The sequence below is a fragment of the Enhydra lutris genome, unplaced genomic scaffold (genome assembly GCF_002288905.1).
Source record: "Enhydra lutris kenyoni isolate GAN:26980312 unplaced genomic scaffold, ASM228890v2 scaffoldscaffold19, whole genome shotgun sequence".
NCBI lineage: Eukaryota > Metazoa > Chordata > Mammalia > Carnivora > Mustelidae > Enhydra > Enhydra lutris.
In genome coordinates this window covers 15335196-15354018 of record NW_019154103.1, presented here as the reverse complement: position 1 = coordinate 15354018, position 18823 = coordinate 15335196, and the positions used below count along the sequence as shown (strand labels likewise).

At 35.0% G+C, this 18823-nt stretch overlaps 1 protein-coding gene across 1 annotated transcript in view; it reads right to left on the bottom strand.

Annotated features, from left to right (window-relative positions):
• The window catches only part of LOC111148290 (adhesion G protein-coupled receptor V1), a 507584-nt gene that overhangs the window by 389282 nt on the left and 99479 nt on the right, over positions 1-18823 (bottom strand). The window contains exons 37-48 of the mRNA XM_022504771.1: positions 18524-18703; positions 17599-17762; positions 13511-13604; positions 11531-11609; positions 11290-11428; positions 10490-10631; positions 7986-8248; positions 6002-6177; positions 5039-5163; positions 1711-1868; positions 1474-1620; positions 1027-1134 (exon numbers count right to left, since the gene is read on the bottom strand). Coding sequence (XP_022360479.1) covers positions 1027-1134; positions 1474-1620; positions 1711-1868; positions 5039-5163; positions 6002-6177; positions 7986-8248; positions 10490-10631; positions 11290-11428; positions 11531-11609; positions 13511-13604; positions 17599-17762; positions 18524-18703 — 1775 coding nt within the window. The remainder of the gene's footprint in view (positions 1-1026; positions 1135-1473; positions 1621-1710; positions 1869-5038; positions 5164-6001; positions 6178-7985; positions 8249-10489; positions 10632-11289; positions 11429-11530; positions 11610-13510; positions 13605-17598; positions 17763-18523; positions 18704-18823) is intronic.

Genomic DNA, 18823 nt, shown 5'->3' with positions numbered 1-18823 from the left:
GTACAGGAAAGGGAAAAGGAAGTGGCAGTGGAGACCGAGAAGGGCAGCACACAGAGACAGGAGGAGAATGTGTGGTGGTGAAGAAATGAAGAGAAGAGGTGGTTGAAATCTGAGGATGAAGTGACTGTTACAAGCTAACAGGAAGCAGCCTAAGACAAGGACAGAATAATATCCAGTGAATTCAACCCAGCTGTCATCAGTGACCATGAGGTAAGATAAAGCAGGTAGACAATTCCTTCAAGGTATCTTACCACAAAGGGGAGAAAAGGAAAAAAAAAAAAAAAGTAGAAGGGGATGAGATGATGAGATGACGAGAGAAATTCCTTCTGAAGCACGGAGAGCCCCATTTATGTGGACTGTAATAATCCGATAGAGATGTTAGTGATGCCAGACACGTGAGTAACTGAACCTTCTGATGGCCGGAGGAAGCTGGCTTTTACAGAAGAAAAGCTTCATAACAGGACACAGGAATAAAGCTTCATAACAGGACACAGGAATAAAACTATGCTGCAAGAAGGTTTCTGAATTTGGTCTGGCAAGATAACCAAGCTTCCTTTCTGGAGCTTAGTCAACAAAGTCATTAGCGAAAACGAGATGAGAAGCAGGTATGGGAGTATGAGGAGTGAGAAGATTATCAAATAAGCATTATTAGCATTATGAGATGTAGTTTATTTGAGAAATGTGGAATTTCTGGGATGATGTTAAGTTCCCATTTGGCAATGTTAATCATGAATTTTTAGTTACACCATTTGTCCAGTTAGGTGATTTTTCTCCATAATGTTTTCTAACACTATTAAATTCTAATTAAATGTTCATGATTATTACACACTTGCTCTGGCTCTTGAAGACAATATTTATAATTCCATTGTTTAAAAATTAACTGTGACTAATTAACATCTACATTCTACTTTACTACTTTACCACAATCAAATTATGGGTTTTTTTTATAATAAACTTATAGACTACATCTTTGATGAGTTTCAAAAACAGTATATTTTTTAAATTCACTTTAAAAAACAATCAAACCTGAGTTAATTCGGAATCATCTCTTTGACTTGCAACAATTAAATAATCTTGATTGTCTGAACAAAAATATTTTACTTGAGAACTTTCAGAAATAATGATTGTTTGTACCTGCAAGGAAGACAAAACCGTGGGAATAAATATTTAAATGAGAATTTTACTAGGAATTTTACTAAGTCTCTGAATACAATAATAGTATGAGTTAGTATTTTAAATTCAAAACTTGAAAAATCATTCTGAGCACTAAGTAGGCATACCTAGGTATCATTTCAAGACAAACAAAAATATTATTGGATTAAGAGACTCTGCTAAAATGTGTATCAACTTTCAAAAAACCTTTTGCATATTAATATAGAACATATATTATCTTCCGTTAAGATCAATCTTACAAATTTGATTTTTTCCTTTAAATAAAGCAATCTACAAAAAAAAATGATTTTTTTTTTTTACCAGGAATAATTTGAATCCAGATGTGAATGTATACACACTGTTAACAGAAGGCTTTTTGTCACTTGTTTCCTCATGAGTAATCACAAAGTAAGGGGAAAGACCAATATTAAAGGCTTCACAAGTTTTAGGATTTTTTATATTTAAATCCTAGGAAAGAAGAAATAACAGTAATTCATGAGACATTCAAAATTCACATGTACATTTTATTTTATGTACTATAAAATGACTGAGGTTTACCTCAAGTGGAATAAAAATCCCTTGCCATCGATAAACAGTAGAAGACAATTTTCTTAACATTATACCATATATTGAATCTTCCAAAATAAAGAAACACCAACCAGAAGCTGAAGCATCAAAAAAACTCTGAACTGTGGAAAACACAGCATCCATTCCCCCTGAAATACGTAAATCATGATTTGTTAATGTATAATCCCTTTAAAACTTTATATCATTTATACAGTGAGACCAGTGAGTTTGTTATCAGAAATAAAGATCCTTCTATGGTATGTGTGGATGTCAGAGAAAATATAAGCTAGAGAAGTTAAAAAATAACTAAAACTAACAATTTTTTAAAAAATTGTTTAAACCTCAACTCCACCCATGTAGATTTTTCCAAAGCGTATTTAAAATACTAAATGTGGGATGCTTGGATGGCTCAGTCAGTTAAGCCTCTGCCTTTAAATCTGATCAGGATCCCAGGGTCCTGGGATCAAGTACTGCATTGGGCTCCTTGCTTGGCAGGGAGCCTGCTTCTCCCTCTCCCTCTCCCTGTTCATTCTCTCTGACAAATAAATAAAATATTTTCTAAAAATAAATAATAAAATAAAATACTAAATGTGTATTTTAAAGGGATATATGCTCAAAATGATTTTTACTAACTTTCATAAAGATGATGAAAATATAATTCAGGAATGTTTAAAATAACAAATAGCTTTATAGAAACATGCTAAATGTTGGCTTTTTAAAACTTACACTATTAATTTGAAACTAAGCCAATCCAATGATTCCTCACTTTACAAGTTATATATTTAAGAATGCCAAAGCAAACTCACCTGCTTTAAATGCTGTCAAGTTTTCAATCAACAAGCTATCACAAGTATGTGTCCTAAAATTCTGTACTACATTTAAACAGAGAAAATTTAAAAATCCCTATCTCATGAAGAATAATTTTTTTAAAAAGCTCTATGTTTCATTATATCAGTTTCCCAAAGGCAGTTCTTTTAAAACTTTAGCTAATGGTGTGAACAGCAAGAACAAATGTCAAAGTTGAAATCTACGTCCTATAAAACTAAGTTATTGATTATTTTCAGATTACCAGTTCAAGGAATCATGCCAATGCCTCATCTGTACTATCCATTAGTGATTTCCTTTCCTAGAAAACCAGTATTTTTCATTCCCATTTGTCATCTTTTAAAGGTACACTGCAGCTTCTGCATTGAGTCTGAATGCTTGACATTAAGGTCCTGACCAGACCATCTGGCCAAATGTTTCCCTACCATAATTTAGGAAGATGGTGAATGAAAAATAAACAACGCTGACATTTAAGAATTTCCAACACATAATCTCACAAGCACTTCCAAAAACGCATGCAGCTCCCAAACAATAATGAGATAAATCTGAAGTAGAAATAATCCTTCTCTTTTGGATCCCACCTCCTCCTGCCTTTTTGACAATCATACTTGCTACTAACTACTATCCCTTCATGTTCTGAATATTCAATCTCTCTCTACTTAATAGGCCTTTTCCATCAACATGTAAATATGCTTAAGTCTCTCCAAATGAAACAAATGGACAAAAAACCCCCTTGAATCCTACACCATGTCACCACCTTTGCTCGGTCCTACCTTCTCAGTCAAACCTCTTGAAACAGTGGAATACATTGGAGGGCTCCATTCAAAATGTTATTCAGTTCCTATCCCTCGTATACAAGCAGCTCTTGCTATTTCCTCCTTCTCCACTGCTAACTATAGAGGATTTTTTTTGGTTCTCATCTTACTGGGCTTCTACACTAGCAACTGACACAGTTACCACTCCTTTCCTTTTTCAAACACTCTTGTGCTGCTGGCTACAATCCCACATTTCCCTGGGTTTCTCACCATGTCTTCTCCCTCTCCTTTGCTACATCCTCCTCCTCTCTTTAGTAACTCAATTTGAGCCTACTCAGTTCTGGGTCCTCCTCCTTTCTCTACCTACAGTCCAGCTTTCCATGTTTTTACATCAATTTCCATGACTTTAATACAATATACATGCTGTAGATTTCTAAATTTATCTCCCGCAACAGACACTTCCCTTTGAGTCTGGAGAAACATTTTCTCAAAAGTAACTCGAATTCAAAATGTGTTAAATCACACATATTTTACTTCTCCTCGCCACAGTAACACCTAGTCCTCATTCAGTACTCCCTTTCTTACTGAAGTGCATGACTCTCCATCTAACCACAGAAACTAGAAATCTAGGAATCATCTCTGGTGTCTCCTTATACCCAATTGATAGATGCTATTCCTAGCTAGGACCTGGGCTGACCTTTTCTTTGTCTCCCTTCATCCTCGATTTTCTTCTGTGCGAACTCATTCTTTGCATGGTACCCAGAATGGTATCTTTGAAATACGAATGTGATCATACCTCCCCACAAATAAATATGGCAGCCCTCCTGCCACCCTAAACCACATTAAGCCTAGAATAAAGACTAACATGCATAATTAAGTCTAGAATAAAGACTAACATGCATAATATATTCTTCAAGCTCTCAAACTATCGGGTCTTACCCAGTCTCCAAACTCAACAGTCCCCCTTACTTCTAATCCCAACATCCACTCAGCAGTTCTTCACGTATACGTTCTCTCATGCCTCTAGACTTGTGCGCCTGAATAACTTCTCACTTTCCCTCCATGTCCCTCCAACTCAGATCTTTGCAGAATCAATCCCTACTCACCTTTCGGTTGTTCAAACACAGATCACAGTAGTTCAAACACAGATACCCCTGGGAAGCATTCCCTGTGTTCTCGCAACACTTAGAGAAGATTTTAAGACATCTAAACATAAAACATTTAAAACATTTAAACCTTTAAAACATTTACTCTAATTTTACTTTTTTTTTTAAAGATTTAATTAATTTATTTATTTGACGAGGAGAGAGAGAGCACAAGCAGGGGGGGAGCAGCAGGCAAAGGGAGAGGGAGAAGCATGCTCCCCATTGAGCAGGGAGCCTGATGTGGAGCTCAATCCTAGGACCCTGTGATCATGACCTGAGCCAAAGGCAGATGCTTAACTGTCTGAGCCATCCAGGTGCCCCCATTTATTTCAATTTTAAACTACACACTGGTTTTAACTTCTTTGATTTATTTCTGTCTCCTCCTATGTTCTAAGCACCATGAGTTCAATATCACGCCTGTCACATGAGAGGCTCTCAAAAAATATATGCAGCTGCAATAAAACAATTAGATATCTGTTCTCCATTTTCAACAGATCCGTAAGATATAATTCATGGGGGTGGGTAGCATGTACATCTGATACATGCACTCTTTCTTGGTTACAGAATTTTGTTTTTACAAGAAACCGAACGTACTCATGCCAAAGGCTGTTTCAGATATTGTCTCCCATTCCACACTCACAGCTAAATCCATGCCATTAGTGCGTGACACATTTAAATATACAGTGTTGTTGGCTTCTTTGATGTCTATAGACGTGGCTCTATGGATCGCAGAAAACAGAAAAGGAATATAATTCTACATATTAAATATAATATGTATTATTTCTACTTCAGATTAAATAAATAAATATTAAAATTAAATATAAGTATCACATTGCTAGCATATATTTAATATACTTTTAAATTTACAGAAGCCATGGAAAGATCCAACCACAAACTTCACACAGCAGGAAAATTAAATTCTACAGTTCAAAATATTCAATTATGAGGATTAAAAAAGCACTACAATCTGATACTATGATCTTGAGAAAACAGTCAGTAACCTCATACTATATATTGTAAAAAAATAAATAAAGCTTTGTCATTCCTAAGTTCCTTCTCAGATATACTAAAAACATATCACAAAGCAAAAAAAGGTGAATCCAGAAAATCTTAGCTTACCTAAAACTAGATCTACTGGAGTATTTCTAAGAAATAAAAAGCCAAATATGTGGTCACTTCCAGAGGAATTTTCAAACTACAATCATGTTAACACACGCTTAGAGAGCCATTCATTTGGTTCGAACAGCTAAATATTTTTATATTATTTCTTGCTTTTTACTATTATTGAAGACATGAAATTGTGCAAGCCTTTACCTGAAAAGTGTGAATTCTGAGGAAATAAGAATTCTAATAATACTGCTGTACAGGACATGATTAGGTTTTTGATGCTCCTTGTTACCAGAGGGCATAACACCTCTCAGATCTATCTGCCAGAGTTCATTTTAAAAGTCCCCTTTAAAATAGTCAGAGATCAATTTCCTTCTCCATTTTCTTTATGTCAAAAGATATTTCCTACCTAGCTTCAGAAGTGACAATTTCCTTATGAATAAACTGTACCTATTTGCAACTGCAGAGATACTGAATAATCCCAGAGGGGCCTGATTTTGCAAAACCGTTATCAGGGTTTGAACATGTGCCCCCAGTCTAGCACCTCCAGTCGGATTAAACAAGGTACAGACAAAATGCTCATCCATCTCTGGTTCGGTGTCCAATATGGCAGAAATGCGTAGGGCCTGGAAACAAAATCAAAAGATGAAGTTATTAGACTACAGTATTTCTGCAACATACATACAAACAGATCTGCTAAACATTTTTGACAACAAAATAATATGTTTTGGAAAACATCACTTCTTTTCTATTTTAATACTGATCCACATGATATGCAATAGTTACACAACTATGTCAAGTTACCACTTTCAAGATTTTCAATGCCGTGATATATGGCACTGAGTGTCTAAAAATAAATTTCATGACATTTAAAAACAACATTAAGATTAAAACAACAAATATAGATCTTGATTTTTGCTAACTCTTAATCTTGCCCCAGCTACATAACTGTATTAATCTCATTCTAGTATAGGATTCACTGTAAAAAAGCAGTTAAAGCCATAGTAAGCACAAAATAGAAACAACTCAGAAGTTTATCGACAGAAAAATGGATAAAAAGATAGTGGGCTCTTTGATGCAGGGCCACTCAGCCATAAAGAAGAACCAGCTACTGATGTGCGCAACCGAATAGATCTCAAAAATTATGTTGACCAAAACAAGCCAGACACAAAAGAGTAAATACTATATGATTTTATTTATATGAAGCTCAAGAATCAGCAAAATGAGTCCTCAGTGACAGAAACCAGAAAGTAGTTTCCTCCGGGAAGGGCAAGAGACAAGAAGGAAACTTCTGGGAGAGGTACGCTCAATATACTAATCTGAGTGGTGATCACATTGGCGTATATTTATTTTTAAGGCCACTGACCCACACATTTGAGATTTTTGGACTTCACTGTTAATCCAATTTTCTCTAACATTTAATTTGCCTAATGAACAGAAAGATGTTTAAATACATTGTAGAAAAAGTCTTTTAAGAAAAAAGGGATAAAACTTAAAATATACAAAAAATATACAAAAAATTAAATAAGTAAAATTTAAAATATTTTTAAAAGAAAAAGCCTGAGAAAGTAAAGCAATGGAAAATTCATCAAATACTTTAAATTTGAATTCTTTTATATCTATATGAAGAATGTAAATATTCTTAGAGGTTCAAATTTCCTAGAACATGAAAAAATCAGACATTCAAATAAATATGAATTGAAAAACGTGTTGAAGTGTTTACAATCTAATCCCAAAGAAAGTTAATTACTGGGTAAAGACTGTTTTTAGAGGAAATTGTTTAAAATATATTACTTTACAATTATTATACTTTATATGTCAGGCTTGATTAAGCTTATGCAATTAGCTACCTAAACTGTGTTTTAAAAAATAAAATTCGGTTGTAGGAATGGAAAATTACTAATATACAAAAAAAGGAGTTTCAGAAGGTATAATTCTGTAAGTATAAACCACATTTATAACTAACTCTAAATCCTGCATTTCTTCTCCAATAAACTATTCCTATTCACATAGGATACTTGCCTCTCACGTAAGGAGGCTAAAGTAAGAAATTATATTTTGTTAACTGAAAATATGGTCAAAAGAATAACTGGTTAGGGTTTGGTGACAACAGTAAATGGCTTGGAGTTTCCTTTAGTTTATGTTTTAAGAATAATATGAAGTATGCTACTAAATAGTTAACATTTATGACAGCACTATGTACATTTTCCTTATTATTTGCAGATTCCACTACCCTATTAACAGCGTGGATTTCTCTAGCAGCACTCTATGCAGATTAGACAGCACTGTTAACATTTTCACACAGTAATCTAATCATCTTTACCTGTCATCTAAGCTGGGAGTACATTTTTTTTCCTCCTACCACCTGGGGTGCTACTCTAAGAGAAAATTATTCATAAACATTATTCACTCTCCTTAAAGCCTCATACTATACCTTGAAGCGAACACCTTCTTCTAAAACAATGTAGCCTTTGGAAGGGGTCAGATCTTTAGTCTCCATTGAGGAATTTATTTCTGTCACAATGAACTGAATGGTCACGGTTCCAAACAGTCCTTGTGCAGGTTCCCGAACAATGTATAATACTGCAACACTCTCCTGTACATAGAGAGCTGTTGGTTCTCTTAGGAAAAAGTGCTCACTGTTGTTAAATGATAGGACTCCAGGGCCATCATCATTAGCAAGGATAGTAATTAAGGCTGTTGAAATAAAAATATTATAGCAATAAATGGAAACAGAGTGGGTTATAAGTTAGAGGTAGATATTTCACTATAAACTAGGCCAACATTTCTCTAGATCACCTTAAAAACAAAGGAAATTTTAAAAGGTATTTAATAAAATATCACATTTACTCATGATGTAAAAATAGCCAGTCATCTTGGAATAATAGGCAGCTTCCTCCTCAACCTTAGAAGCCAGTAACAAATATGTAACTCAATGTTGAAACATCCGAAGGGTCACCACTAATGCAGAAACAAGACAACAGTGCCTGCCATTCCTGCTACTATTCAGCATTGTCCTGGAGCTATGAGCCAGGTAACAGTTACGAAAGCAATAGGAAGAAAGAGTCAGAATTAACACCATCTTCTAAACCAAATGATGGTCTTCTTAGAAAACCAAGAGAAAAAAATGATTGAACTATTGTAAGAGTTCAAAATATAAGCTCTGTACTCAACAGATGATCTTGATTACTAACATATACAAAGATTTACATATAAGAATATTTATTGAAACTTCATGAAAGTTTGGAAATAGTCTGAAGGCTGATTAATGGTACATAGTTTAAGAAATAACCCACTGTCAAAGCACTTATTGTTCTGAGGATTACTTTTATATTTATAAATAGAAAATTACAAGCAGAGAGCAAACTTAGCAGAGACCAACAAGAAATGACTTCCTCCTACTCATGGTGGTGGGCATGTAAGCTACATAGTTCTGAACAGAATTATATTAGGACTTCTTTGGGAATGCTTGAGTTTGAGGGCTCCTCTTTCCTACTACGTGGAATGTAAAAGAATGTTGTGGACAATCATCTTGTGACAAGTAACATTAGCCTTGCAGTGAAAACAATACTCCAAAAGGCAAGAAGAGGCAGAAAACAACACCACTGTTGGTGGAATGTTAAGTCCTTGTCCCACCTCATCTAAAATTGTATGTCTCTGGACCCTCAGAATAAATGACCCAATAAATTACCTTTAAATCCATTTGAATTGGGTTTTCTACTGTTCACACATAAAAGATTCTTGACCAATGCATTGTGTCCACCCCTACAACCCTTTAAATACAACCCACTATGTTCTACAACAACGAAAAAAGAGTGTATTTTCAATATACTCTTAGAATTTGAAACAATGGCCACAGACTCAAGAAAGGTTCTAAAGACTTAGAAATACCAATTTGCTTCATTAACATGGCAATAAAAGTGAAAAACAATTCTTGGTTATTCAAGATTTTTTCTTTTCTTCTTACTACAAATCAGATTTTTTTCACATAAAAGCCAATAATTTAGGAATACAAGGGTTAATTAGATTAAGGGAATCCCAAAGAACTATCAGTCACTAGCTAAAATAAGAGGTTGAAGAGTCAGTCAACACTTGGTGTTCTAAATCCACCTGATCTATGTATCACTAAAGAAACTAAATTAAGTGACTCTTAAGGAGGCCCACCAACCCTAGAGTTCTGGATTTCCATGACGTCTCCTCTCTTTTTTACCTTCTCCAAGCAGTCAGTATGATATCTAACAAGCAGTAGATTAGGATGAGTTTTCTTAACAATGTCAAACTGTTCCAACCAAAGAATTACGGCTCCCATAATGTCTTAGGTATCAATATACTTCAACTGCTATGTGGAAATACTATAGCAATGAGATAACATTAAAAGCTTATTATTCCCTCTACTGTTCAATAGAAAAGAGAGTAGAAATAAAATTCCAAATGAAAGACATTTACAAATTAAATAAAACCTGTAGGGGCGCCTGGGTGGCTCAGTGGGCTAAGCCTCTGCCTTCGGCTCAGGTCATGATCTCAGGGTCCTGGGATCAAGCCCCGCATCAGGCTCTCTGCTCAGCGGGGAGACCGCTTCTCCCTCCCTCTCTGCCTGCCTCTCTGCCTACTTGTGATCTCTGTCTGTCAAATAAATAAATAAAATATTTAAAAAATAAATAAATAAAACCTGTAATAGCTGCAAAACTGATTTAATATTCTTTCTACCAACCTACTTTTTGTTTTACACACACACACACACACACACACACACACACACACACACCCCACAACAGGCTGGAAGCACTGTTTACTAACACAGGAATTCCAAAATGTCTAGCTTAAAACATTTTTAATTCTAAGCACAGAAAACCAGCAAGACTCTAATCCTTTTACATCTACCTCCATATCAAGAAAACAGCATGATAAGAGTGAACTGTATAAGAAATTATCAAATACCTATTGTTTTTTCTCCCAGCTCTAGTCCAGGTGAAGGATTTGTTAAAATCAGCTGAAATGTTTCATCCCCTTCTGGAATGTCATCATTAAGAATCATAATGTCAATATTTTTATATCTTTCTCCATCAACAAAATGAAGAATCTGGTCAATAAAGTAAAAGTAGACAGTATTATATTTAAAGACACTGTTGGGTTTTTATAGAATATTTGGCAAGAAATACAATCTGGTTGGCAATGTGAAATAAGCTATTTTAATAAAAGTAAGGGACTTTCCCCTTAATTTTTTTATCTCTTTTTACTTAAATTGACAACATTAAGTTTAAAAAGTAAGATTCGTGGAGAAGAGAATAAAGTAGACATTTGACTAAGGAATAAAAGCCAACAAGAGACGAAAAGCACTTTAAAACATTAACGGTAGTTTCAGTAAATTAAAGCAAAGAAATAAAAGATATAAAATTTTCAAGAAGCACAAGAAACTCTCTGAAACACTCTGATATAAATATAATGACAGAAATCCTTTGTCACAGTAACTTGTGTTCTCCATTATCAAGTATTGCAATAAGATGTGAATAAAATAGTATCAAATATTAAAACAAAATAATGAATGAATAAAATAAAATAAAGAATAACCTTTAGAACTAAAAAATCAATTTCTGTATTTTGATAAAATAGTAAAGAAAGCTATTCTACAATGTAGAAGTCTTCTGTCTTAATTTATGATGGAATATATAATAGTTTATTACTTTAGGATTAATTTATTTATACAAGACCCAAATCACTATAATTCCCAAGGATTTCACCATTGGGGTGAAGATGTAATCCAGCCCCAGCTGTGCCTCCAAATTCTGGGCATATACAAACAAGGAAACGTGGCCAAGAGTCCCTTTGCTCCTCTGGGCTACCAATGTTAAACTTCCTTTGGTTTCATGGACTTCGAACCTAAAATAAACAGAATACATTAATCTTTTCCTTATAAGCTTTTATTCAGTAGATAAAGAATCTGAAACTCAGAAAAGAACTCTCACACTGCCTTGGTCTTACCTGGTATGTTGCCATTCAATTATGCCTCGAGCGCCATCATTGGCATCAATAATTATCTGTGCAGTCAAGCCCTCCGAATCTGAAAAAAACACAAAAGCATACTTTTAAGTAAAAGTGATTAAGAGAAGTATTTGGCATAGAGAACACATAATTTCTAATATAAAGATATTGTCAACATTACTCAAAAGATGTTTAAGAAAGTAAAGATATGTTTATGATATTTGATTAAGGACATTTTTACTAACAAGAGCGATGATTTACAGAAATCTAATGAGCTAAGAACAGTACAAAATAAGCACCTGAGATGATGGTTTTATTTCTATTATTTTAATAGAAAGAGAAAAGAAAAATAGAGACCACTGGAAGGAGTAGAAAGATCAAGAAAAGAGAAAGAAATGGGAAGAGACAGGCAGGGAGTGCTGCAGAGAAATAAACAGGTGCAAAACGAGATGCAGGAGTGACATGTTAAGATAGGAGGGAAAGATGGGGAAAAAGTTGGGGGGGCAGATACTGAGATGGAAGTAAATTTCTTATCCCTTTTTATCTTGTACTCTGCCTTGTACCAAGTAGAGTATGTTACCAGCATTCATTATTCAGTCTTGAAATATTAACCAACCCTGTTTCTGTTTAGTTTTTTAATATTTTTGTCCCTTCCCTCTTAAAATTCAGAGGCTCTAACTTAGGAGAGTATCTTAGGATACTTATGGCAGCTGCCTAGGTGGGGAAAGGACAGGGAGAGTGTAATTCCCTGAGTGAAGTTAGCACTGTCAAAAAAAAAAAAAAAAAAAAAAACCCCAAAAACAAAAAGAAAATCAGTATCTGTGCCCACCTAACTAGAAGCTACAAACAAAGCAGAAGCCCAGCTCCAGCATCTCACAGCTGTGTGACTCTGGGCATGTAACTAAGCTTCTCAAAGCTTCTGCTCCCTTATCTGTAAAATGTGAAAGTGACTAACATAAAGCACTTGAAACAGGGGCATCAGAGAGCACCAAACAAAAGTTAAACTATTCAAATTACTTCTAATACGAGTATAAAGAAATATGAAGTATCTGTTAGCTTTCTTAGCATAAATGTCTTGTAATAAATGCCTGATTTCAAAGCCTATCCCAGGAGTCATATATTTCTTTTGCAAAAGAATTGAAGTTTTTCAAATAATAATAATAATAATAATAATAATATGTCAAAAACTGGTTATTCCCTTCCATTGTTTTCAAAGTTGTCATACTGAGCCTCAAAAGGGAATGAGGAACCCCTATTCCTTAGCTCACTCCTCTTGGCCATGCTTCCCCTCCTTTAACCCCAACTGATTTTCTGCCCTGTACAGAGCACCTTCGAACCAAGGGATGGGGAACAGGCTAGCACAGTGCTATTCATCTCCACTACCTTTTGGGCAATCACACCTACAAATTTCACATAAAATCCCCAGTATTAAATGTCTAAACTGCAAACAAGAGTTTATGTTTTAAAACAAGAACATATCTTTTTAATCTACATAAATTCATACTGAGGTTCAAGTTTTACCTTTCAGTCTGTAATGAATTAACTGAGTGTTTTCTAAAGCATGAAAAGAAAGAGGTAAAAGGTCAAAAAAGCAGAGAAAACAATAAACAAACAAAAGTTCTGCTTAATCTAAAGGAAAATAAAATCATCTGATAGTCTGGAGATCTAATGAAAATAGCAAATGAAACTTTAAAAGGAAAAAATTCCCTCTTAAGAACTAATTCTACTTTGAAGTTTACAAATTTGGTTATAAATAGTTGTTAAAAACATCACACAATAAACAATTCTTAAATGTGTTTATGATCTCCAATATACAAAACTGCCACAGATTATAGTCTCCAAGTTAAAATAAATTTAAAAGCTCACCAGATTTTCTTCTACAGCTGAGATTAACAAGTATTACAGTTATCACTTTTGATTAAAAAATGAATAACTTTACTTTGTTTGAAGTGAATAAACAAAAACAAAAAAATATCATACCTAGTCTAGGAGGAAATGAAGTTAAAGGAGCCATGATAAGGTCAACATAAGTTAAATTCACAAGGAAATATTCTTCTAGCTCTGGTATGTCATCCTGTAAAAATTATATCCATTAAATCTCCTATTGTTGTGCTCTCCAAGTAATGACCTCTCACAGTTTTTTAAATTATCTGATAAATATGTCTGCTTAAATAGTATACAGCAAGTATAAAAATGCAAACCTGGAATATAAAGATTAAAAATTTTAAAAATAAACATGCCTGAGGTATGACTTTTCTTTTAGATCTGACACCAAAAGCAAAAGCAACAAAAGCAAAAATAAACAAGTGGGAGTCAAACTAAAAAGCTTCTGCATAGCAAAGGAAAACATCAACAGAATGAAAAGGCAACTAATAGAATGGAATAAAGTATTTGCAAATGACATATCTGATAAAGGGTTAATGTTCAAAATACATAAAGGACTCACACAACTCCACAGCCAAAAAAGAAAAGAAAAGCACCACAAATAATCTGATTTAAAAACATACAAAGAACCGAATAGATGTTTTTCCAAGGAAGATGTACACCAGTAGCCAATACATACATGAAAAGGTGCTCAGCATCATTGAGCATCATTGAAATGCAAATCAAAACCAGAATGAGGGGCGCCTGGGTGTTTCAGTGGGTTAAGGCTCTGCCTTCAGCTTGGATCATGATCTTGGGGTCCTGGGATCGAATCCCGCATCAGGCTCTCTGCTCAGCGGGGAGCCTGCTTCCCCCTCTCTCTATCTGCCTCCCTTTCTGCTTACTTGTGATCTCTGTCAAATAAATAAATCAATCAATCTTTAAAAAAAAACAAACACCAGAATGAGACATCACCTCACACCTCTTAGAATGGTTATTATCCAAAAGACATGAGATAAGTATTGGTGAGTATATGGAAAAAAGGGAACTCTTGTGCACTACTGGTGGGAATGTAAACTGGTGTAGCCACTATGCAAAACAATATAAGGGTTCCTCAAAAAATTAAAAATAGAATTACCATATAATCTGGCAATCCCACACCGGAGTATATATTCAAAGGTAATACAAACAGAATATCAAAGAAATATTTGTAGAATATATTCACAATAGCCAAGATATGGAAACAACTTATGAGTCCATCAGTGAGTGAATGGGTGAAGATGTGGTATCTATAAACACAATAGAATATTATTCAGCCACAAGGAAGATGGAAATCCTGCCATTTGCAACAATATGGATCAACCTAGAGGGCATTATGCTAAGTGAAGTAAGTCAGATGGAGAAAGACAAATACTGCATGGTATCCTGCACTATTAGTGGAATCTAAAAAAGAAAGAAAGTTAAACTCATAGACACAAAGAGTAGAAAACTGGTTCCCAGGGCCAGGGACTTGGGGGAGGGGGAAAAAGGAAAGGTTGGTAAAAGAGTACAAACTCAGCTATTAGAAAAATAGTGTCTGAGGGTCTCAGGTAAAACTTAGTGACTATAGGGGCACCTGGGTGGCTCATTGGGTTAAACCTCTGCCTTTGGCTTCGGCCAAGATCTCAGGGTCCTGGGATCAAGCCCTGCATCAGGCTCTCTGCCCAGTAGGGAGCCTGCTTCCCCCTCTCTCTCTGCCTGCCTCTCTGCCTACTTGTGATCTCCATCTGTCAAGTAAATAAATAAAATCTTAAAAAAAAATAGTGATTATATAGTTGACAACACTGTGTTATATAATCGAAATTTACTAGGAGGCTAGACCTTAAATATTTTCACACACAAAAAATACACTTGTGAGGTGATGAATGTGTCAGTTAAATAGATGGGGGGAATCCCTTTCACACTGTATACATGTATCAAATCACCACAGTATACATTTTAAATATCTTACCATTTTACATATTTTTTAGATTCTATATATAAGTAATACCATGCAGTATTTGTTAATTTTACTTCAACAAATCCGACATTAAAAAAATAATAAAAGTATAAACTTATACCCAGTTGTATGATAAGTTATTAGGTTGAACTACATCAAACTGCTAATATATCATTTTTCCTCAACTAACATAATATGTAAACCAACTACATAAATATATAAATCTAATATAGTTTAAATAGAATGGAAGCAAAAGATTTTAAATTATCTTACTATCCAAAGATTGAGATGTGGAATAGAATACCATGAAAAAAATAGGGGCTTCACAGTCATTGAGACCTAACACCAAATTCTGTAATTTTAAGTGAGTTACTTCAACTTATAGCCCTCGTTTCCACCATCTGTATAATGGAGGAAATAATATCTACTTTGGGAATTATAATAATGATTAAAAATAATAAGTATGCAGTGCCTGGCCTAGAAAGAGTCCTTAAAAAGTGATAGCTAGGGGCACCTGGGTGGCTCATTTGGTTGAGGGTCTGCCTTTGGCTCAGGGTCCTAGGATCATGCTTGTGGCGGGCTCCCTTCTCAGCAGCAAGTCTGCTTCTCCCTCTCCCTCTGCTCTTCCCCCTGACTGTGCACTCTCTCGCTCTCTCTCACATTCTCTGTCTCTCTTCCTCTCAAATAAATAAAGAAAATCTTAAAAAAAAAAACAAACCTAATAGCTATTTATAATAGTTAATTTTAATACACTATTACTATTAATTCCTAGTGCACCTAACAGCACTGAAAATAAGGCAAGTGTTCAAAACTTGAAGACCAGCAAAACCCATGTCAATCATGACCAATCACCCAACAATATTTACATAAACCCCAATGTGTGTGTGTGTGTGTGTGTGTGAGTGTGTGTGTGTGTATGTATAAAGTCAGTACATACATTTTATTAATTTTATTTAATGGAGATGTATTTCCATGTGAAAAAATAGGAAAACAGTCTCTAAACTATCTTCTATAATATATACACCAAAGAGAGTTCCAGAATCAGGGATGTAAAAGTCACGGTCCCCCATCCATCCCCACTGTTCCTCACTCTCATACAACAACCCCCTAACACTGACCACCGCCCCCTCAAACCAGGCCTGGCTGATTTTTGTTTATATAGGCCACAGTCTCTAAATCTAATGCTACTCAAGGAACAGAAAGGGCTACAAAGACCTAAGGGGGAAAAAAGGGAAAGTGGAAACCCTGTGTTCATAACTCTAGACTCTGCAAAGAAAAGAAGGGTTGGCTACATATATTCTGTTTTAAAAATTACCATATCTAAGGAAATCCATTTATTTATATTCAGTTATATTAACAGATTATATATTTGATTATATATTTGGTTTAAAGTTTTATTTTATCAAATCGGAGGTTCTATGTCATACGCTGAATATTACCTTTTATATTATGGCTCTAGAGTTCTCATACTATTGTATCAGGTCACCGTGCAATGGTAATCAAAAAAATAAGAGTTACTAACTTCAGATGGTGGATGGTTTTCACTACTTAAAATTTTGTAAAAGTAAAAAGCCTCAGAGAAAATAAGAGCTTTTCAAAAATAGAACCCCCAAAATACATAGTAATTGAAAATTTTTCTAAAGCAATATTTATTCTCTTCCCTCCCACCCATCACACATACCATCTCCTATCCTCTTCATACATACTATTTTCATACACCTCTTGGAAATGTATTCAGGTAGCTGAAACACTGAGTCCCGAAACAGCGTGAGGTTTCACAATATGAAAAATCATTTAAAATGCAATTTCAGCCACCAGTGATAACTTTAAATTTGACCGTAATCACATTGTATGCCAACAGCCTCTAGTGAGTTTCTCACTATCTCTAATTTAACCAGTCCTAACAACTAAAATGCTGACCTACATGGATTTGCTGGTCCAATAAATCCTTTGGAATAATCAAAATGCTCCCCTGGAATTTCTTAGGCCAATGCCTATCTTAAAGAGGACTGCCCTAAGGAAATTCTCTTTATCACTCAATGTTTCTGTAATAAAATACGCAACAGCAGACCAGCCTATTCAGACAAGAACAGAAACCCCTGTGTGGTTTTAAAAGATCACAAAAAAGAAATAAGCTGATTTAAAGGCACCAGAATATCCCATCAATTTCTACTTTCTTTGTAGTTATTTAGATTAAGTATAATAATAGCAAAGTAAAGAGTTTTACCTCAAGTATAGTAATGTTGATGGCTGCTGTGGTTTCTCCTTCTTCTAAAATCAGAAAGCCAACTACTGAGACAAAGTCAACATCTGGCTCAGCTAGGTTTCCTTCTGTTTGGTTCTTTAGACTCAACATTCCAGGAACTGTGCTGTATGTGACGTTAATGGCTCCTAATTGAATTGGAAGATATAAGGTTTTATAATTATTTACACTTTTAAAATATCATCATAGCGTTAGCCTTTTTACTTTCCTAACACCTGCAGTAGCTTGTATTCTTGGACCCAATTTCTTACTTCCTCCTATATCCATAGCCTTTATCATGTAATGGCTCAGTGATGTCCAACTATGAGCAAGGTATACTGCACTGTCTCTTGATTTGGGAGTGTGGCTGTGACTACTACTTTTGGCTGTTAGTACAAAGTAAAAGTGATCATGTGCTAGTTCTAAGCCTAGACCACAAGAGGACTGGCATGCTCTTGCTTGCTTTCTTTAGCCTCCAATGATCCCAGGAGAAGAATGAGACATCTGGAGTAGGGCCACCCTTTGCCAAACCCTACATATGTAGTAGACGCAGAGCCAGCCCATTATTATACACTGCTGAGATTTTATGATGGTTACACAGCATTTCTGTGGTGATAGATAATTACTTTAATCTTTTGGAAAAAAAAAAAAAAAGAAGTTACGTGTGCCTGGCTGGCTCTGTCAGAAGAGCATGGGACTCTTGAATGATGCCACACTGGGTGTAAAGATTACTAACAGAAATAAATAAACTTCAAAAATAAAGAAGTTATAAAGTCCTGTTCTGAATTAACAAATATTAAGTTTTTTCCCTGTCTCTGATTTATTTCAGCAATGGCTTTCATCCACACACAAGCAGAATATTAAAAAAGAACCTGCCTAGAAACTGCATTCACTCTAGAGTAACACAAACCTAGAGATCCAAATTCTCTGTTGATGAAAAGCTGAATTGTTATGTTAGCCTCTTGCAGCAAAACAAATCTTGATGAAAGAGCAAAATTTAGAACTCCATGTGGTTCATCACTGGCTTCGACAGTCAGGACAGCTGCATATCCCTGTGCATCAAGCAGAGCAATTCCTGCTGGTGGGACTCCTAAAAACACCAGGGATCACAAGAAATCTAACAGTGATTTGGCATTAGCTTGGAAATACTTAACATACAGCCCCACTCTCTGAAACACTGAAACACCCATACAGTGTTCTTTTTCATTCA